Source organism: Cervus canadensis, chromosome 29 (assembly GCF_019320065.1).
Source record: "Cervus canadensis isolate Bull #8, Minnesota chromosome 29, ASM1932006v1, whole genome shotgun sequence".
Lineage (NCBI taxonomy): Eukaryota > Metazoa > Chordata > Mammalia > Artiodactyla > Cervidae > Cervus > Cervus canadensis.
Window position 1 is genome coordinate 30,183,202 of NC_057414.1, and position 22,367 is coordinate 30,205,568.

At 45.2% G+C, this 22,367-nt stretch overlaps 1 protein-coding gene across 5 annotated transcripts in view; it reads right to left on the bottom strand.

Moving 5' to 3' along the window:
• Window positions 1-501: 501 nt before the first annotated feature.
• The window catches only part of ARHGAP32 (Rho GTPase activating protein 32), a 191,257-nt gene continuing 169,391 nt past the window's right edge, over window positions 502-22,367 (bottom strand). For all 5 annotated transcript variants that reach the window (XM_043452466.1, XM_043452463.1, XM_043452465.1 and 2 more), the window contains 10 exons: window positions 21,399-21,543; window positions 20,864-20,946; window positions 18,064-18,171; window positions 17,455-17,600; window positions 16,635-16,830; window positions 15,232-15,377; window positions 12,445-12,516; window positions 9,319-10,191; window positions 7,674-8,647; window positions 502-6,464 (listed from right to left, as the gene is read on the bottom strand). In XM_043452466.1, the coding sequence (XP_043308401.1) occupies window positions 4,206-6,464; window positions 7,674-8,647; window positions 9,319-10,191; window positions 12,445-12,516; window positions 15,232-15,377; window positions 16,635-16,830; window positions 17,455-17,600; window positions 18,064-18,171; window positions 20,864-20,946; window positions 21,399-21,543 (5,002 nt within the window). In that variant the 3' untranslated portion in view covers window positions 502-4,205. The remainder of the gene's footprint in view (window positions 6,465-7,673; window positions 8,648-9,318; window positions 10,192-12,444; window positions 12,517-15,231; window positions 15,378-16,634; window positions 16,831-17,454; window positions 17,601-18,063; window positions 18,172-20,863; window positions 20,947-21,398; window positions 21,544-22,367) is intronic.

Here is a 22,367-nt window from a genome sequence, read left to right on the forward strand (position 1 = left end):
CTGGAATGCTTCACCTTTATCCACACACCAGCTGAGAACAGGTGACCAAGTGGAGGAGATTCGTTTCTGGTCATTTCACTCCACAAAGTACACAGGATGTCTAAGATGCTTTGTGGGAATCTTGAGAAGTGGCTGTATACAGAACCCCGATCTGGAGAACCCTAAGAAGCTAGCTCACTCTCCTGTAAGCTTGGGAGCCAGGAGGCGGCCCAGTGCACAGATGACTGCAGGCAGCCGACCAGCAGCAGGTCTGCACAGACCCTGCAGAGCAGGCCAAGGTCTGCTCTGACCTGGGAAAAAATTCAGCCAGGCAGCCTACTGTGAAAGATGAAAACAGGAGATATTAAACCCCTTCCCTCAAATAAAGTATCTTTTTGGTATAACAACTTATGTCATGCAAACACTCATCTTTTGGCCAGAATAGCCCCGATTACCCCCGATTACCCATCTACTTTGTTATAACTCACATTAGGTTTAGAAAGCAAACACGTACACAGGAAGTGTGTTTTAACCTGAAATAATTTTCTTGATATTTGAATTGCTTTCAGTGGGACATTTGCTTTAAACCACAAGATATCTCCATCTGGATTATCAGAATACAAAATCCCTTCTCTCCCCGCCCCCCACCCCAACCAAAACAAACAAAGGAACAAACGAACAAAACCCCAAACCCACAACTCAGCTTCAAATAAGCTTTGAAGAAATGAGACTCTAAATATTTACATATGGGTCAAGAAATAAATCACAAACTATTTACAAAAATACACAAGCTTATATGCATTAACAATTTACACCAGTTCACAAAAATATTAAAACATAAAAAAAACACTATATAAATTAAAGTTAAGAACTCAGAAGTATGAGCTAAGACTTCCTAGGATGCTTCTCTCATGCAGGTCATGGTTGAAAAATCAGATTTTGCTATCTTGGAATCTAAACTGTAAAACAACCATTTTTATTCTTTGAACACTAACAGCACTAATCAAAAAAGGAAAAAAAGACCCTCTGTGCACACTGACATTATCTTGCACACAGTTAAAATGTACCATTCCTGACATTCCGTTAACACACAGTACTAAAAGTCACATGCCTCTAACCATTTGGAAGTAACTTTCTGACATACTTTTGCTTTCATTATTACTCCTTACACACACTGCTCAGACGATACTCTGCCAACATATTGGATGGGTGACTGACGGGGCTGGGAACAGATAAATGGACTTCGCAGGCTCCTTTTTTTAAACTAAAGGGCGGATTTCAAATTTACACTGTATACATCTATTGCTGCTTCAGGTGTGCTAATGACCTAGTCTGTCTCTGCTCATTTTAATGGTCCCTCTTCTTTACAGGATTATTCCTAGATATTTCAACCTGACCTTTTTAAAAAGATGCTTTGCCATTATAAAAATGTGCAGGCCCTGTCTTTGGGACCGTCCCAGGGACTTTCATGTTTTTAGAAGGAAACTGAAGACAGTGAGCTGTCGATAAGGCTCAGATGAAACCTACTGGAAGGAGGTGGCATCTCTGGGGCTGTCAGCAAGGTCCCTGATGAGACATCCAGGGAATATTTATTTCAATCAAACCAAGCTGTGGCATCAGAATTTTGCCAAACAAAAGGATAAAATCTGGAGACATGGCTGTGAAAACACCAACAGAATTAAAATTCTGGGTTTCACGAGTAAGGCAGCTCCGTTTCCTTGATCGTAGGCTCCACGTCAACGTGTCAAAGTGCTGACACCTGGTTACTCAATCTGCGACGTCATACACCAACAAGGTGAACTGTGCTGAGGTAAGCTGGCTCACAGTGACCTGCCACCTACCTGCGATAACTAGAAAGGGAAGGATGCAGGCGAAGTCCTTCAGTAACTGCACCCAACGTTAAGGCTGGATCTAGACTCGGTGAAACAACGCTAAATTGTGTTTCACACTTTTACCAGGAATTTGAGCCATTTTTCTGTATTCAAAATATGTACCTGATATTTCCAAACCCATAGGACATTAACAAAGTAACTGCTTTAAAGAATTAACCTTAGTTTTTATAAAATAGACTTTAGTTTCAGGAATAAACAGTGTGTGTGACCAATCCACAGATATGAACACTGGACAGACTTCAGCCACATTTTTCTAGGCTCTCAGCTCCTAAAGCCATCTGTGTCTCGGGGCCACACCAGCTCCTTTCTCTAATCTCCGGGCTGCCTGTGAGAGCTCAGACGGCTTGTCTTCCCTCAAAGCGGCCATCAGTCGCCTACTGACAAAAAGATGGTAATGGTTGGAAAAAAAAATTAGTGCTGCATGTTCACCAAAGAGCAAATTCCTGCACGGAGCTCCTGATGTGTGTGCTAAACGGAAGTATCCTATCAGGTTCCCTAGCACTGGGACTACAGACCAGGAGGGTCTGTACTGAGGCCTGAATTTCACAGACCTTTTCTATAATTTCAGGATTTCCTCCATGATCTTTATTGAATCTCTCTGATCAATTCTGGGGGAACAAAAGAACACCTAACAGAGTATTTCCACATATATTAATAAGTAGATGTGTTGCTCTTAAAACTTTATTTTCTTTTTCTAAATATAAACCCTTAAAATGCAATCACATGGTTTTGTAGATTTAAAAAAACTGGCATGAATCCTAATCTTTATACAATTTCACAGCAATAATAGCAGCATCAATTTAGCCTCTTAAAAGATTTTTCTTTGCTCTAAATAAACGTTAGTTCCAAGTTTTAAAAAGCCAGAGCAGCAACCATCCAGTAAATGGAATGGAATTCTCCTAATGTCTTCTACAAACTTGAGCATTTAAAACATGTGAATGTATAAAAATCAAGTATTATTAAGAGCTATGGAATGACATGATTATCTCAACTCGTTTTATAAATACAGGACTGCCTTCTGGTCTGGCGTTCGTGGTGGGGTGGGTTGAGAAAATGGAATGCAAACTTTCAAAAGTCCTGGGTATGGAACATGTTTGACATGTCTGCAGCGTTGCGAGGACTAAACCTGAAATGCTGGTGTGGATGGCAATTACAGTTAAGACTGCAATTGCCCAGGGACAGAGGGAAGACACAACACGGTAATTCCTCGGGACCTAAAGGGTCACTGCCCAGAATTCCAGCAGTCAAATGGGCTGTGCTACCTGTTATTGCAGGAATGCTCAGTTTACTAACAGGTAATAATAACCTGTAGCTACTGTAAGAATTCCCAGGACACCTGGTTTAGGAACAAATTAACATGTGAATTTACAATCATGTGACAGTATGTGTGTTTATCCAGGCAAACCATGCTGGTTTTCCATTGTTTTTTAAATGAGGGGGAAAAAAAGAAACTGCTTTAGGAAAACAAATGGTGTGAAATACTTCACTAGGATCACAATTTATCAAATACTATGGAGGAAAAAAAAAAAACTGAAGACAGGCAGCAGCTTAGAACCACTGATGTCATTTTCTGGTGCTAACGAAGGTCACCGACTTCCACCTAAGAAGTTTCTTTAGTGGGATGAGCCTGTTCACTGAAGTGTGTGGAGCAACCAGGAGAAGGGCATGGTTCAGCCTGAATCAAATGGGTCTGATATTTTGTAATGACTATTAAATGCTTAAAGTCCTAATTCCTTTTTTTTTTTTTTGGCTATAATTTGTTAAATGTCCAATAATAGTCTTATGTGAAGGCTCAGGGATAAGTTTCTCTCCACTCTAATTTAACACACAGCCCCTTCTAAGACAGGGGGTATGACTTGACAAGGAAAATAGGTGACCCTCTGGGCAAGGCCGTGGCTACTGGGAAAGCAGTGGGAACAGGACAGGACAGGGCACACAAGACCTTCAGGAAGTGGGTGTCAGCTGCTCTGAAGGACGCAGCAAATGCTAGAAGGGATGAGGTCAAACTAGAATTCCATTAAAGGCAGTCCTCAGGCTCTTACAAACCAGCCCTATGTGGCAAGTACGGTCTGTAACAAATTTCTTTACTAGGTTTTCAACACAGTGCTTCACAATCGTTCAGATCTTTAAATGACAAAAATGACACAGTCTGTAGGTGGAAGAGGTGGTGATGAAACTGGGGAGAGGGAAAAAAGATGGTGATTTGTTTTCTTCTTATTTTTTTAATGTTGTGGAGGGGGGCGGTTTGTAGCTTTTTTTTTTGGTTACTGAAAAAAAAAAATAGAACAGTCCACTGTCCAGCAGAGGCTGCGTCAACTCTATTGCTCCCGGGGCTCATTCTGCATGGACCTGCGTTTCAGGAGGCTGCAAGGCCAGCTCTGTGGGCAGGAAGGCGCCCTGCCCCAGAGCCGTGGCGTATGTCCTGCTCTGGGGGTGGGGGAAGCCGGGGGGCATGTACGGGCCCATTGCTGCTGCTCCGAAGCCCCCCCGCTGGTGCTGGGGCGGGGAGTGGTAGCCCTCCAGGTTATCGCACTGGGGCCCGGCAGCCCCCCGGCCCGCGCGCCTGCCGTGGGTGTGGTGGTGGTACCGCACGCCGGCGTCCCTGTCCGCGCTCTGGGGGTGGTGCAGTTTGAGGCTGTGACTCCTCTCTGGCTTAGGCGGCGGGAGCGCGGACTGCGGCAGGTGCTCCTCCTCCTGGTAGCAGTCTCTGGGGTGCTTCTCTGCGGCTGGGGTCTGCCGGGCCCGGGGCCGCTCCAGCTCCTTGGGGAGCCGCACCTCTTTGTGGCTCGGTCTTAAAGACTCCGGCCCTGACGGCACGTACTTCCCTCCAGAGTTAAGGTAGCTGACCGGCTCGGCAGGGTCTGGAAGCCCTTTGGGCCCGTAGTCTAGCGGGCCGGCTCCCTGGGGGAAAGGGGGTCCGTTCTTCGGGTCGCACAGCTGCCTATGGCTTGCTTCCTGATGCGGCCTGTGCTCGGGGAGGCTGCAGCCCGCGTCGTGCAGCTTTCGGTTCCTGACGCTGCTCTGCTTCTGGGGGAGGCACGGCTTCTCCGGCTGCCCGTTGCCGTACCCGCCCTGGTGGTGGGGCGCTCGCTCCAGCTCCGGCTCCGCGTGCTTCCGGTAGAAGCGGTCCTCCCCCTCGGGGCTCAGGGCCTTGGCCGGGTGCCGCCCCTCCTTGCCCTCGGCCACCGAGAGGAGTCCAGTTTTCCCAGGATCCGACTTGCTGCGCAGGTGGATGACATAGATGCCGCCCAGGTCGTCCGGCGCGCCGGCCGGGCTCATGTTGTCGTACTGGGACACCACGGGCCCCTTGGCCTTCTGCCGCGCGCGGCTCTCCCTGCGGATGGACTGCAGGCGGTACTTCTCCAGGTCCTCCAGGTCCCACGAGGCGTACGCGTGCTTCGCGTCGGCCACCGGGGGCATATGGACCACGCTGTGGTCATTGGCCGGGAAGTAGCTGGCCACGCTGGGCCGGGGGCGCACGGCCGCCCCCCCGGCTAACGCGTACACACTCTTGCCCTGCAGCCGCGGGGCGAGGAAGGCCAGGTCGCGGCCGGGCAGGCGGTGCAGGGGCCGCAGCTGCACCGTGCCGTAGGCATCCACGTCGCACAGGGCGCCGTCGGGGCTGTAGTAGGAACCGGCCGAGCTGGCGTAGGGGCTATACCGGTAGTGCACCCGGCCGTTCTCGAAGTAAGGCTGCAGCTGAGTGACGTGGTAGTCCGAGCGGGCCTGGGACGACTGATATGGCTTATACTGGTACAGGGGTCGTGGGCAGTAGGCGGGTTCCTCATCTGGGGGCACCTCAGTCCTGGAGATGGGGACAGAGCGGATCATGGAGGACGGAGGCGCGTGCAGAGACTGCACCCGGCGGATGGTGGGGTACGGCGGCATGTCTTCGGGGTAGCAGCCACCCCTGACAGATGAGCTCAGCGAGGACACGTACTCGGCCCGGCTGCACGGCTTCGGGTGGTGTCCAGACACGCTTCTCCCGGGGGCCACGTACGTGTTGTACCGGGGACCCATGGAGGCTGGTGGCTCCGACCTGGACGCGTACACCGGGTGCGGCTCCGCTTTACCGTGATGAGGTGGCACGCTCTGGGGGCGGAACTGGCAGTTTGGGGTCATACTGAAATGCAGACAGTTTTCCGGACCGAAGGGCTCAGTGGTGAGGTCGGGCCTGGCGAACGTGGAGTAAGCAGTCTTCAGAGAGGCGTGCTTGGCTTGTGGGACGGGGAGGGGCAAAGGCAAGGCCTCTTCCGCAGAGGCAGCGGCAATGAAGGAGTGGTACCCGGCGCTGCCCGCCCCGTCCGCGCCGCCCGAGTGGAGGGCCGCAGCCAGTCTGCTCTCCATGGTCCTGGCGGGGGGCGCCGGGGTGGGGAAGCCACAGGAGGCGTGCGTGGGCACAGACTCGGCGCGCAGGTGCAGCGCAGGCGCCCTGGCGCCTTCCCGCACCTTTTCAGGAAGGACGGGCTGGGGAGCTGGAGCGGAGGCTGGGCACTGTGCAGCGGCCCCGCCATCCCCAACCAGGACAGGTGCAGGGTCACCCAGGCCCCTGAGTTCGGATGGCCTCTCTGGAGCCGGAACTGCTCCTTGAACCTGTTGAAAGATGATAGTACTGTGAGTGATTTTTTATGCTTCCCTCTACGGAATCAAACATTACTGAATTCATAACTCACAAGCTGAGGCCATGTGGGCAGCAGCTGGAAATTTCCCAAGCTGTGCAGAGGTGCTGGACAGGGCAGAGGCCTACCTGTCCCTACAGTCAGGAAAATAAGGCAGGCCTGTGTGGCCACCTGGTGAGGCAGCCAGCCTATCTTTGCAGAGCTGTTCTCATTTAAGATGGGTTTTCAAGAGATGGGGTGGACCATGACAGATCTGATTTGCTTAAAAGACCACTAGGCTTGAAAACACATACCCGGTCTACCTGTGCAGCTCAGTCTCAACACCAAGAACACTCTGTGAAACAAGCAGTGCTGGTTCTACCTGAAGAGTGTTCTGAAGTGACACCCACCCCGCAGTGGGCAGTTTTCAGCCCCCAGGCCAGGGAGGGACAGGAAGGGACATGTCCAGGTGGCATTCAACACAGCCCCCGCCTCTCCCTCCCCCTCCAGTGGGTCTGTGGTAGCAGAGGACAAACATGGGTCTCACTGCAAGGCTGCAGACACGCTGCCGTTGAGAAACAAATGGCTGGAAATAGCATCTTCCATAGCGGACTAGAAAATGAAGTCCTTTTAGTCCAAGGCAACGACAAAAAACCTTCACAGTCTGCATATAACATTCTCGCATCAAAACAGGTGCTTGACTATTCAACAGTGTGCTAGCTAATGCTTTTTGAAAAAAACAAAAAGTTCTAAGACACTGTCATCTCTGATATTTCTAGAAAGTTGGTAAGGCATAAAGTCTTCCACATGTCCTGAGACTATAGCACTTTGGTTATGCAGACATGAAAAACTGGCAGAGATGGTTGGACAACTTGCCCAGAGTCACACTGAGTCAGTGAGGGAGCCAGGAAAACCCCACAACTCTGACAGCCAAGGGCCAGCTGGACTCGTGCACTCACAATCTCTTTATAAAAGGAGAGGGTATAGTTAAACCACAGCCACGGAGAAGCTGCTGCTTTTTCAGAGAAAAGCCAGCATCAAGGTAAGGGCGGATCCTAATCTCAACCAGGAAGTGTTTCATGGAAATCTGCCATAGGACTTAAAAAGAGATGTCAGATCTCACTCGAGGTAATGGCACACCCTGATGGAGAGTGGCACACCTTTGGAAAAACACTGCATGCCACTGACCCGCCCCACTTCTTACCTTGTGGGGATTGGTTAGTCCTATACTGGCTGTGGTCTGTACCTGCCCCAGGACCAGGGGCTGCTCTGCGGGTCTCTGGGAAGGAGGTAGGGGTAGGGGACGGCTGGCTCGTTGAGCACGCTGAAGGGTGGCGGTTACATACTCCACTGCGCTGGGCTGTTCCGCCACCTCCCAGCTGGCTTCGCTGGCGCTCGCTATGGCCGCTGCTGGAGCATGCGTCACGTACGCCAGGGGGACTGTGCTGGTGTTCTCTTCAGGGGACCCGGAAGGAGGGCAGATTTTGTCCCTAGGCAAATGAGAAGGGGCGGGACTTCTGTCTGCAAGTTCTGAAGGGTGATGGGGCTTATCCACGCTTGCACCAAGGTAAGAAGGAGGCTCATCCCCACTGTAGAAATGGAGCTGATCGTGTTCCACAAAGGAGACGGTCGGCCCACTGGTCTTCACAGACTGGTCTTCAGGGAAAGTGATGAGATCATCAGACTTTGAGTCTGTCAAGGGAACGGAAGTGACTCTGGCCTTCTCTGGGTCCCCAGATAGATAGATTCGATGTGGCTGATCGCCTGGTAGGTCTGCCGGGGGGGACTGCCCCGTGGAGTCCGTGGCGCTGGAATGGGTATAGTCCCTGGAAGCTGCTGTGTCTGGCACTGGCTGGTCACCGTGCCCAGGGCCCTTGTTCTGGAGGTGGGGCTGCTCTGTTGGCCTGTCGGTTTGGAAATAGGCTTTCTCGAGAGTAACGCTAGAGTAGGGAGCAGGCGGTCTGTCCTCGGCTGCGGCCACCGCTACGTCCCCGCAGTGTGCACAGGCCGCCGGGCACGTGCCTGGCCTCTTCAGTGATTGGGTGGAGGCCTGCTGTGCAGACTCTGCTAACGCCAGTGCCAGCAGGCGTGCCACATTTTTCGGAGGCGGTGGCGGTGGGATAAGAGAGACTGAGCTTACAGGAACGGAATCCTGAGGGGGGTCATGTGTGTCTGCTCCTGGGGGGAAATTGGGAAAAAAGAAAGTGAAAAGGTAGCTTGTGTTATCCTACATGGAAAGCCAAACATTCCCCCATTTGATCACTAAAAAAAAAGTGCCTTCCGTATTTCAAAATGGCCATCCGCAATCTTCTATCCCACATGCAAACACTGCAGAAAACACATCTGGTTCAGAAGGAAAACTAAACCAGAAAGTGTTTAAGACTGCAATCTCCTCTGGGTTGCTACAGAGATGGGCGAGGCGGGGAGCCGGTCCCTCATCCGGCTCAGAAAAGACTGCTTAGCAAACAAGCTTCAAGTGCTTGCAGAATGTTATTAAGAATACTTTTTTACATTTGATGGTGTAGGCTGGCTAGTTAACGTGTAAGGCTATAATACTGATAATTTTATCAGAAGAGAAATCAGAATCAAGAGCTATGAAGCTGTGCAAAAATCATCCAGGAATTCTGACTGGACAAGAGCACTTTATCAAGACCTGAAGTAGGACAGCTGGCCCTTTGGGGGATGTTTTGGCTGACTTTAATTTAGGGCTTTGAGTCATCAGCACCACCTAGAAGAAAACATTCTCTTTGATAAAAGGCTAGCCGTGGAGTCAATTTCTCTCCTAAAAGGCACAGTTGGTGGAAGATCCCGCTTAGCTTAAAGCAAGAATGGAGGAAAACAAATGGTACCTGTCTGAGTCTGTCCAGAAGGTACAGCCTTACTCTGACTGCTTGAGGCAGGCTCCTCCTTCCCTGGTGAGTCTACGTCTGCGGCAGCCCCCTGGTCCGGGGGCTGGGCTTCACACTCACACCCTTCCTGGGCCTCTCTCTCGTTTGCTTTTCTCTTTACTACCTGGGTGGGGGATCTATTTATGACATCACTTTCTTCACCACTTTTGTTCCAGGCTACAGAAGGTGCATTTTGAGCTGCCGTGTTTGCAACGGGGCCGATGACTTCTGACACCCGGGCGGGAAGGGTCACTGAAATGGGCTCGGATATGTTCAGAGAGGGTGATTTGCTTATCTTCCGTCCAATCTTTGGAGAGAAAGCATAGACGACCTTTTCGGTGAACGAGGATGGCTTCGATGCTTTCTCTTCAGTTGGGCTCAAGTCCAGGGTGAAGAATGGACTCAGCTTCTCCTGAAGAGGAGACACAGGTTCAGAACTTGCAGTGCTTCCTGGAGTCTGTGACTGGCTACCGCCTGTTTCCGTATCCTTCTTACAGGTACTCTGTTTATCCTTGGAGTAGCCCAAGGAGTCTAAGAAGGAAGCCCCGCTCTCCAGACATTCTGATTCGGCCTTAGGAGGACTGCACTGAAATGACATCGGATCAAAATCCAGGCTGGCTACTCCGATGTCTGGTGGGCTCAAGTCAACATCCTCAGCTGAGTGCGGAGACACAAGAGCCGGAATGTGCAGCAGCCCGACTTCCTCCTCGCTTCCGTTGTGGGGCAGGTTGTCGTAGGAGTTGCAGCGGTTCCCCAGCATCTCGCCATTAAAAGAGGCGCTCAGGGCATCACTGCTAGATCTGGGTCTTCTGGGTCGGAACAGCTTGGAGTCACCTGGCAAAAATGGGTAGCAGTGTCAGAATATGAACGTCCCAGGACACATGGTGCCCTATGAGTCAACTACTTAGTACAGCAGAGATGCACTACATACAGTAAGGAAACACAACCATCTCTTGGGGCGCACAGATGGAACCCCCAAAGCAAACACTCAATAACAGACTCACTCGATACCATCGGAGGCAGGATGCATTGGATGGTTTCCATAGGAAAAAGGACTCAGAACTCTTAGATTCTATTACCAATTGCAACATGGACTCTTGTGACTTTGGGCAAATTTTTCATTTCTTTTTGTCTTGTTTTATCACTGACTTCACACATGACTTGTGAGGTACAACTACTCACTTTAAATGGTACTTCGGATAGGCAACAAAAAGAGGGCTTTTTTTTTTTTTTGCTTTATTCTTTTGTTTTTGTGGGGAAATATCCTCATACCCGCATTTCTACAAAATTGAACTTCTCAAAAAAAGTATTTATATTTAGTAAAGTATGATTTTATATTTAGTAATGTATCCCTTTCAGATATTTAAAAATAATTTTATTTTTTTCTTCAACAAGAACAGGCTTTAAGCTTGTCAGGCAGAGGCCTTAACAGTGGTAATAATATTACCTTATTTTATGATATTGCTAAACATCCAACTGGTAAGAGAGTCCTCTATCTCAATCTCATTATTCTGTTACAGTGATGACCCACAGTGACGAAGTACCATAAAGAGACACTGTCTTAACACAAATACATCCACTAATGTGTTGACCACTTATAAAATTAATCCCTACTCAAATTTTATTTTCACCTCACTACAAGCACTTAGCCAGTCCACTGCACTATTTTTCAGAACCACTCTCAACTGCAGTGAAATGGAAAATCCCAGAAAATCAGGACGATGGCAGACACCCCACTGACATGAAAGGCAGGGATTTGTTGAATCCCTAGTAGAGCCATGGGTCAATAGGGACCTGGCAGTTAGAAGTTTTAAATGAGGATGAGAAAGTTGACCGGGATGAGGACACCTCTGGGAAACTTCAGAAGAGCACAATTTGAAAACCAACAGATTAAGAAAAGTCTGCAGGAAATCAATGCAGCTCTCGATCATTTCTGCAACAAAGCCTTCTTCCCATTCTCACACACAATCCAGTCTTGATGTGGGGGAAGTCCTATCTGCTGCTGCCTGGTTTTGTCAAAGAAGTTCTGCCTCCTTCCAGGTCAGCACTGATGTAACCTTTGTTCATTCTGGAAGTTAGTACAGAACTGCAACTGTAACCCGACTTACGCTAAACGGAAACTTAAAAAGTTATTTTCCACATTTTTAGTTTTGTCCAAGTTGCAATTAGATCTTTTTGTACTATTAACCATAACATGTTGGTCCCCATTTTAAGCAGATTCACTTTCAGTTGCCTTCTCCTGGTAGAAAATCATCCTCAGATAATGAGGGCTATCTCTAACCAGTGATATATGAGACTTAAGGTCACGTTAAATTTGCAAGACAAAAGGTCACTGGTCTGAACATCAATACTGCTTAATTTTATACTCTGTGACAAGCACTGTGCTCTCATTTTGAAATATAAAGAAATACTCTTAACACCATCTTTTACTGGGCATTAACAAACATAAATGGTTAACTTAAAACACTTTACCTACTTTTATGTAAACTGAATCACAATCATGTCAAAAGTGAAGAAATTAAGGACTAGTACCCAGTCATGTCCGACTCTTTGCGACCCCGTGGACTGTAGCCTACCAGGCTCCTCCGTCCATGGGATTCTCCAGGCAAGAATACTGGAGTGGGTTGCCATTTCCTTCTCCAGGGGATCTTCCCAACTCAGGGATCGAACCCAGGTCTCCTGCATTGGAGGCAGATGCTTTAACCTCTGAGTCACCAGGGAAGCCCACCATATTAAAGCATCAATGGACAATACTAAGCAGATACTAGTATTTTGAGGCTTCCCTGGTGACTCAGGGGTTAAGAACCTGTCTGCTAATACAGGTCACATGAGTTCGATCCTTGGGTCAGGAAGATCCTCTGGAGAAGGAAATGAAAACCCACTCCAGTATTCTTGCCTGGGAAAGCCCATGGGCAGAGGAGCCTGATGGACTACAGTCCATGGGGTTGCAACGAGTTGGACATGACTTAGTGACTAAACAACAACAGTAGTATTTTCAGGAAATTATAATCTACAGCCTATTTATTAAGCAATATATCTGTTTATGAAATACATTCTAGAATAAAACAACTGATGCTTTAGTCTTACCATCGACTGCATGGAGAGAAGTAAGAGACTCTTCACTTTTAGCTGAGCGGAGGGTCCCTTCTGCCCTGCCACCTGAAGAATCAAAACCAAACAGTGTGATGTTTTATTCACTCTTACATATGTAGTGAAAGGGGACAGTGTTTTTCTATACATGTATTTAAACTTTCAAGAATGATTAGATTTTTACAACTGTATTCAATTTTGCATTTTATATAATGTGTTGTACTCTTCTCAAGTGGTTTCCTATGTGAAAAAATCTCTTTTCTAAAAGAATAATAAACTTCAGAATACAGATGAATTTTTAAACTTGCTTTTATATTTCCTAAAGACTGGTATATCTTGAGATGATCTCATACTGAATTTAGAGTTAGCCCTAAATCCAATGACTGGTATCCTTTTAAGAGAAGCTGCAGAGAGATAGAGGAGAAGCCATGTGAAGACACAGGCAGAGACTGGAGTGGTACCACCACAGCCAGGAACACAGGTGTCCCCAAAGCTGCGAGAGGCCAGGAAGGATTCTCTGGATCCTTCAGAGGAATCATGGCCCTGCTGACACCTGGATTTCAGTTTTTAGCCTCCAGAACTGTGAGGAAATAAATTCCTGTTGTTTTTAGCCAGTCTGTCTCAGATGGTGAGACAAATTGGCTATGGTAGCCCTAGGAAACTAACAGAGGTCGTTTAATTAATTACAAGTGTTGGATTTATTTGTGAAATATCCTCATCCTCTTTCAATCTCTGAGCAGAGCTCAACGCTGCTGACATTTCCCTATAAAGACCTTCCTTCGTGATACTCACTGGAAGGACTGATGATAAAGCTGAAGCTCCAGTACTTTGGCCACCTGACGTGAAGAGCCGACTCACTGGAAAAGACCCTGATGCTGGGAAAGACTGAGAGCAGGAGGAGAAGGGGATCACAGAGGATGGGATGGTCGGATGGTATCACCGACTCAATGGACATGAGTTTGAGCAAGCTCTGGGAGATGGGGAAGGACAGGGAAGCCTGGCGCGCTGCAGTCCACGCCAGCACGCAATCCACGGGGTCACTAAGAGTCAAATATGACTTAGCGGCTGCACAACAACCACCGTGTCTTCTGTCCCTGCCGAGGGACCATTTCTTCTCACTCTCCTTCGTGACAGCTCTGCCTCCTCCGCCCTCTAAACACTGCTGTTCTCCAGGATTCAGCCTCCAACCTGCTTCTCTCACCCAGCAGGCTTTCCCTTGGCCATAAAAAAAAATATCCCTAGGGTTCTCACCCTTGGTTTGCTGATGAGTTTCAAATCTGTATTTCTAGTCAGATTAAACCCCTTTATTGAATTCCCGGTCCCCAGTACTAATCACCTTTTGGGCAGCTCCAATTCACTGCGTCCAAAATTAACACATCATTTTTGTTCCCAAACCTACTCCCTTCAGGAATAATAGCAACTCCCTGACTATTAATCAACACCTGACAATGACCTTTCTCATTCTTCACAACTATTTTTCTGCCCACCCTGTCGATTCTGCCTCATAAATGCCTCTCAAATCTATTTCCCACTCCTACAGCCACTGCTTATTGCAGATGCTCTTCGTTTCCTGTCTGCATAGCTATAACTGTCTCCTGACTTACCATCCAGACTCCAGGCTTATCCTCTTCCTGCACATTCCCCACACTGCTGCCAAAGTCATCTTTCTTAAACCCAAACTTGATCATGTTACAGACTGCAGCCATTGAGTGACACCCAAGGAATGCAGGACAAAACCACACCCCCAACAAGCACCCTGGGCCCCTGAGAACTGGAACCCTGTGTGTACCATCCCACCCGCATGTTCTTCATGCTTCCTGCTCCACACACCAACACACACTCTGCTTACCACTTCCCGAAACATCTTTCTCAGTCCCTTGGTCAGGTGAATCCCTACTTATCCTTCAAAACCCAAGTCTCAGGTTCTATTTCCTGACCACCCACCTCTCTCCCCATAGGAATTGACCACTCCTGCCATAAATGCCTCACTTAAGCCTCAATTTCAATAGCTATGATTCTGCATGAAATTTATTTTCTTACACATATGTCCCAAGTAAGACATGAAGGTTGGGAGCAGTGTCTTAATTTTCTTTCTTTCTGCAGAGGCTGCTATCAAAATATCTAGCACATGCTTAGTACATGATTGCAAACTGAAAGAATGATAAATTAAATTAATCGAACACTGTATTTCTAGCATTGCCTGAGAAGTAAACACTAACAGATTCAGAACCTGTTAACAGCAGTAAATTTAAATGATTTTTAAAATAGCAGTACTTTCAACAACACAGAAATAGATTTATCTATCCCATAAGATACTCTCATTTCAACCTATCATCTAGGAAAAAGACACCTTCTTTAGTTATAAGATTTAAAACTCTTATACGCATGTCGAAACCTGATTTCGTCATTTCTTAGAAATCTATAAATACATAAGATTAACAACTTTAAATACCACAGCAGTTACTTTTTATTACCAACCATATACAAACTATATTACAAATAGCTGTGAATATTTAAACACACTGACACTATATATAATCTGTATAGTTTCCAAAGAAACGGAACTTATACGCACTTATATATACTATGTATTTGGGGATAAAGCATTGGTAGGGGACAGTTCACCCGTAACAGCACAATGAGGACACATCCTGTTGGCGCCTGTGACAACAACATGCTGAGTGTGTGTCCTGGTAAGAGAAGAGCCGTGTGACAGGACGGGCGGTGCAGCCCCCGCGCAGGCCGCTCCTGGGCGCAGAGGGACGGGAAGGCGTGAACACTCACCTTTCAGAGCCATGGCCTTCATCTCGGAGGGCTCACTCTCATTACGCTGCAACTTCCGTTTAGAAACAGACGAGGATTTCCCCAAGTTGAAAAAGGAACGCCAGCTGCCCACGGGAGACTTTTTCATTTTATTTTGAGGCCTCCTCCTAGGAGAGAGGAAATGGTCTACATTAAGACATCCAAGAGGCTCCCTTTCCTCACTGAAGGTGAACACGTGATGGAAAGAGGCAAGCAGCCGGCAGAGGCACGGCGGACACGGTCGACACCCGCCTTCCACAGAGCGCGCCACGCAGTACGGCTGAGCTGCGCGCTGAAGCAGGAAATGAAAGTTAAGCGCATGGACTTGAACAGTTGTCACTAGTTTCACAAAGATAACTTCACCAGATTTTCATACTGAGAGCTAACCTCACAGTCTGTGAAATAAGTGAGAATAACACATATTTAGGAAGAGGAAATATTAAATCTCCAAAAATAAAATAGAGTTGAAGAAAATGATTCTAGGTGTGGGTAAAGAGAATTAAGCCAAAAAAGAAGCAAAGCACTAAGAAAAGTAACTAATATAAACTGAATGCCAGGCACTATGCTAACTGGTATACATGGTATCTCGTTTAAGTTCTATAAAACGATTTGAGGTAGGTACTATTATCATCCTTTTAAGTACTATTCTCATTGTACAGCTGAGGGAGTAAGAAGCAGAAGTTGAATGTTGTAAAACTAGTAAATGATGGAGTCAAGGTTTGGACCCAGGTCCGCCCAGCATCGACACTCTTGACTACTATACTATAAAGAGGTTTTTGAGGAAATTATAGAGCAAAAAATTCAAGAAGCTGAAGACAAACTCAGAATGACAAAGTAAAAGAGTATGTTCTAACTTTCTGTTGTCAGGACATTTCGGTCGAGGGAAGTGAAAAGAATTTAGAAAAGTATACTAACATACGGAAATGAACTTCTATGAGTACGACCCAACCCAGGGAGCTGAAATCCTGACATTCTTATGGAGCAGCCAGAGCAGCGACCTGAGATCAAAATTAACTTACAGACACTAGTCTTCTCACAACCAGTAAAGAAGTGACAGAAACCACGTGCTCATCGTTTCTTTAGAGAAAAACAGAGTTAGAGCTGGAGAGGATGCTGAGAATGTGAACAGCAGTAGTTCTCAGACTCCGTCAGTATCCTCCCCAGCTCTGATTCTCTGTTTCTCTTAAGATCTGATGCGATGCTTTTTGATAACCCTTCGCTTCAGTTCCCGTGAAGTAACATCCACAGTCGAATGAACAGGTTTTTCTGGGACTGACAGAATCAATATATAGACAGAATCAATACTAAAATACCAAAGTAAAAGAAAAGAAAACAACAAATAGTCATGAAATGCACAATTTTAAGGAGGACTAAATGAATTTTACCTTTCGAGTGGGAACTCAATTATGGTATGAAATTTCCCCTGGAGTGCAGCAGGTCCTTCTCCTACTTCAATGTATTTATTTTCGGTCACAATTGGAGAATTGACCTGAGCCTGTGTTCGCGCCTGGGCTTCCTCCAGGGTCAGCAGCTTGGTAGATGGAGACGAGACCAGCAGGGACTTAGGTCTTGACAGAGAAGCTTTGAAAAGGGAAAAAAAAAAAAAGCAATGACGAGACTCAAACTTTCTGACATGACGGAAAAATATAAATATCCGTGAGTGTGTGCATAACAATCTGGTTACCTGTCTATCTATCTATCTACCTTTCTGTGTTGTTTTAAATTTTATTAAATTTTTTAAATGGCAAAAGTAACCGAGCCTTATACTGAGGAATAGAAAATGACATACTATGTTATTAACAGTGATAGATACAAGTATAAAATTCCTTAAGTATTTAACTAACAATTTAACTATTTTCCTTTCTTAAAGGTTTGCAGGCAAGGCCTAGAGTCAGTCATGCATTTTTAATTTTGGGAGGAGTTTTTCTTCTGCGGCCCTATATTACACTTTTACATGCATCAGTAATAGGTGACATGATACACTTTTTATGCTCCCTGAACTTAGATCATGGTAGGTCTAATATTTAGTATTCACTAAAAACACATAACGGAACTGCTAAATTGTGAGTGTTGGGAAGCAGATATAAATTAGCCGCTCTCTTTGGAGACAGATTTATTAAACTGCGATGAGAGACGCTGTTCCCTGAAGTGGGTGGAGGTTTAAGGACACGTTCCCAGCGGGGAAGAGCGTCCATGTGGGCCTACCTGCTCCTTCCTGAATGACTGCGTTTATCTTCCCACTGAAGAGCACGTCGACGTGGTTGAGGATGAACTCTACAACCACAGACTGAATCCTCACTTCCATGAAAGCTGCTGTCCCACTGAAGCAGGCAGATTCTATCTGCTTTGATCTGTGGGGTAAACGACACTACCATCAGAGGGTCCCCAGAACAGTAGTCTTGAAGAGCATTATCTTTCGGTTTGTAGGTAAATTACAAGTGAACCACAGGAAGAAAGCACACTTTGACAGTGCCTTGGCTAAACCTCGACCGCCTGTTTTAAAGAAGACGCTCATACAGATCAGCTTTACTTTTAAAAATTATCCTTGGGACTTCCCTGGTGGTTCAGTGGCTTAGACTCTGCGCTTCCAAGGCAGAGGGCCTGGGTTCAATCCCTGGTCAGGAAACTAGATCCCACGTGCTGCAACTAAGAGTCTGCATGCCACAACTAAAGATCCCGCGTGCTGTAGGTAAGACCCAGCACAATCAAATAAATAAATATTTTTAAAATAAAAATTCTCCTTAAGAGAACACTGAAGAATTAGACTGTTACTTGATTGTTTCTACTTTAGGTTATGAGTCAAATGTAACTTACCTTAGCAGGTTTGGAGCCCAAACGATTGCTAGGTTTTTTGCATGCATATTTGTGATGGAGCAATAGTCAGCTAAAAGAGACAAGTGTCTCATTAGGAACTCCAGTGTTCTGGAAAATGAAATGCAACATATTAACACAAAGAAACATCAGGTAGTAGTATAGAGCAGAAAAGCTCCACTAATTAATCTGTAAGTTTTCAATGGAAAAACGGAAAAAGAAACCCTATAGATCCCATCTAAGTTTTCTGTTGCCTATAAGGTTTAAATATTATTATTTATACAGAACTGTCAGAGTAATATGGATTTTATATATAGTAATTACATTCACAGAATATCAAGAAAAAATTGTCTAAGGCAGATGCAGTAAGAAATGAAAGTTTTTGATAGGATTCGCTCAGAAAATGAAACAGCCTTAGTTTTAAAGAAATCTTTAGGAATATTTGTTCCTGCCTGTTACACATCTAGTTTCAGGGACATCAGTGAAGTGAATCCTCCAAAAATCAGTTTCCAAACAAACGCTATCATGAAGTCATGGTATTCTATTTGCAGCAGATAAGCTAATGAGAGAATTTAATTTTTTTTTCTATAAAAGAAAATGACAAGATTTCACAAGCCTAAAAAGAGTTAAAAGAAAAATTCCAGCAGGTACCAATGGGGAGACTATTTGAGCAAATAACAAGCTCTTGGAACAGAAAGCTTACTCTAAATCCTAATTCCTGGTTTATCTTATATATCCTCAAGTGTGATTCATGTAAACAATTTTTTTATATATAGAGAGATTTAACAATAGGGCAGAGTATCCTGGAAAATAATGATCAGCTTAAATGTAAGTTAAGTTAGATAAACACAAGGTATTACCGATACATCTCTCAAAATGTCCTTACCTTATAGGGATTAAAACTATTAAAGACAATAAATGGAAGATAGAAGTTTAAGAGTATTATTTGAAACAGCAATGAAAGTTAAATTGTGGTCGACGTTTGAGTCTTCAGGATTCAGATGAGCCTGACAGTGACTCAAGAAGGAAAGGAAGATAAGCCGCCACATGAGGAAGAAACAAATACTGTGATAAGGAGAGAACAATTTAAAACAAAACCAAATCCATTATTACTGGTAGTATTTTCACAGAGAGAAGAGATTATACACATAAAGTAGAAACATTCAGAGAAAGGAGAAAGAGAGGGAGGGAAGGCAGTTAGTTCTTAGAATTCAGTGTTCTTAATCATGAGACGGTCTGGAGGAAATCCATACGTGGAAACTGACAAAGAAAAGGTAAGAAGCTCAAAAGAGTTTAGTTCAGTAGATAAAAACAATTCTAGAAAGAGAATAAAGAAAAGGGATGAGCCATAAGCTGCTGTGAGAACCAGCAAGGAAATAACACAAGAAAATTTCTCAGAAGTTTCCAGAAGGAGAAAGCCCAATGAGTGCCCAGAGCAAAGAATGAAAAAGAGCCTGCTCCAAGATGAGTCACCATGGAAACGAGCCACTAGGTAGGTTCTAAATTTAAAAGCATCCGAAAGGATTTAAACAACGCAAAATAGGTCATACTAAAAAAGCGGCACTCTAACTGGTATCAGACTTTGCTGCAGCATTTTTGCTTAGATACCAGTGGTGTAATACCATCAAAATTATGGGAAAATACTATTGACAGACTAAAATTCTATAGCCAACTGTCAGTCAAAAGTATGAGGAGAATAAGAGCATTTTCATAACAAAGTCTCCACATATACACCTCCCACACACCTTTTCTCAGGCAGTTACCAAAGATGGACACTAGGAAAGCAGGGAGTGGACCCGGGAAGGTGGCAGGCAGAGGTCCAGAGGAGAAGGGGTCTAAGTCAGGAAGGAAGTGATGAAGGGAGGTTCCAGGAGGAGGGAAAGAGCCGGCGCTGCGTGGAGGAGACCTAGCGAGAGGCACTCTGGACGAGTGGCGGGACTGAAGCCACCACAAGGGGTGTCTTCATGGGGAAACGTTTCTTTTAAAACGTAGCTTGATATGGTTAAACACAAGTGAAAGAATACCCATCATTCTGTGACAGAGTCAGGAGACAAGCTAGCGATAACAAGAACTCAGCAAACCCCAAACAGGCCATCACTCCATGAAAAAAACAAGGTTACCCCAGAAGGGGGAAAACATTCTGGTATACTATTAGATTGGCTTCCCTGGTGGTGCAGCGGTAAAGAATCTACATGCCAGTGCAGGAGACATGGGTTCAATCCCTCAGTCGGGAAGATCCTCTGGAGGAGGAAATGACAACCCACTCCAATATTTTTACCTGGGAAACCCCATGGACAGAGGATAAAGGAGCCTGGTAGGCTACAGCCCATGGGGTCTCAAAAAAGTTGGACGTGATTGAGCATGCATGCACACATGCATACTATTAGATGTAGTTTTAAATAACAGTTACATAGATACAGCAATGTAGAAAATCAACACCAAGCACTCATAAAACCATTCTAGGAAGATGAGAAAATGGGCTATGTGTGGTTATGTGCCAGTGGGGGAGAGGAAAGTTACACTTAAATCCTCCAAACTATTTCCAAGAGTCCAAGTTAACATACAAATTAAACTGGGCTGTAAAAGTAGCAACAGAAGAGAGGGCTCCTGGGCGCCTGCTGGATGCCAAGCATGGTGCCCAGACCCTGGGAATATAATGACAAATATAAACACAAATGTATGGAAAAATGGAAGTTTAAACAGTCAGAACTCCAAGGAAACTTAAACAGTTAGAAACCCCAGGAGCCCATGTTCACACAACTGACTTCTACTTTTGGCTGGCATTTCACAGCGCGTGGTTTACCTGTAGTGTGGAGGAGGGAGTTGCTGGATAACATCATGAATTTTTATCAGCCTTTCTTCATCTGTTGCTGCTGAAACAGCATCCTGGAACAATCATAATGCAAAATAAACTAGTAGGCTGTGTTGGTAAAAATGAAAGTTCTTCACTTACAATTCAGTTTCACTTTGAAATTCATTGACCTTGCTCTTTGGCACCGAACGATGAGGAAAAACAATGTAGTACCAAGGAAGTAAACTTTGTTCACATGCTATGTGGATGCTGAAATCTAATACCAGACAATGTTTTAAAAACTTTATGATAACCAACATATAACCAAGGGTTATCGTAAGATTAGTGGCTCAAAGTCAGAGACTGAATGGATGAAAAGGTGCAAACAGTGAAGACTGTGGACCAACTAGCAGTAAGTGTTCTTTATCAATATTTTCTCTTTAAAGGAGCTCTTTTATTCATATAACTATTTCTTTCATGGGGAAATCAACTTAAAACCACAGCAAAATTGCAAACAGAACTTGACTTAAATGTGACTGGTACTCACAGAAAATTTCTCATATAGCTGGTAGGTGAGTAGAGGGTTGGGGAGCTCTCGGAAGTACAGCTTACATAGGGAGCCCACGGAATGGATGTCTTGGACATAGGGTTCTTTTGTCAGGTCGGGAACATGTTCAGAGTCAAATTCATGGCTAAAAAGATAGAAGAGAGACAACAAAACTAATTTTTTTCCAAAGAAAAGCAAATATGACTTTAAAACAGAAAGAAAAGGTCCAAAGTATTAACCTCCAGCTCAGTGAGCAAATATTTACTTCAAATGACTGTATTTCACAGAAGTTATTCAGCAGTAATTGAATGTCTGACTATGAGACAAGTGTTTTTCTAAGTAGAAATTCAGGGCATAGTTTTAATATTAAAATGGACAGATATCTCTGAAACCTGTGTGAAAGAGCAGCTCTTACCACACAGATCAAAACATAGGACTACTAATTCCTAACTGTTTAGATGCCCAATATTTTGGAGGTTCTGAAAACTAGAGTTGAATGGCAGCTGGTCTATGAAAAACTATGTGCAGAAATTCCTCAGATGCAAGAAGTACAGTTCAGGAATGTGCTATGATAGAGGGATAAGGAAGACAGAAACAATATAAAACAATTCTCTGCCAACACGGAAAGTAAAACCCACAGCATTAAAGAATGAAATAAAAACTGTGCTCAGAACACTAAGGCAGATTAAGCTTATTCTCCAGGAGGTTGACTAATATTAATCTACAGACAGGAGGCCACTTGTCAACTTAGAGGATTAATCTGAATACAAGATTTGATGTATCTGAAGTCAAAAACTGTACTGTCTTCAGTACCAGAATCAATTTAAGTATTTTCCAAACATGTATTCTGAAAATAGAAATCAACTCTGTGGTCAATTTAGAATATTAAAATCCTTACAGAATAATGGCAATTACCATGTACCACAGTGAAAAATAAAAGATAATAACATGTTAAGAACAGACAAGAAT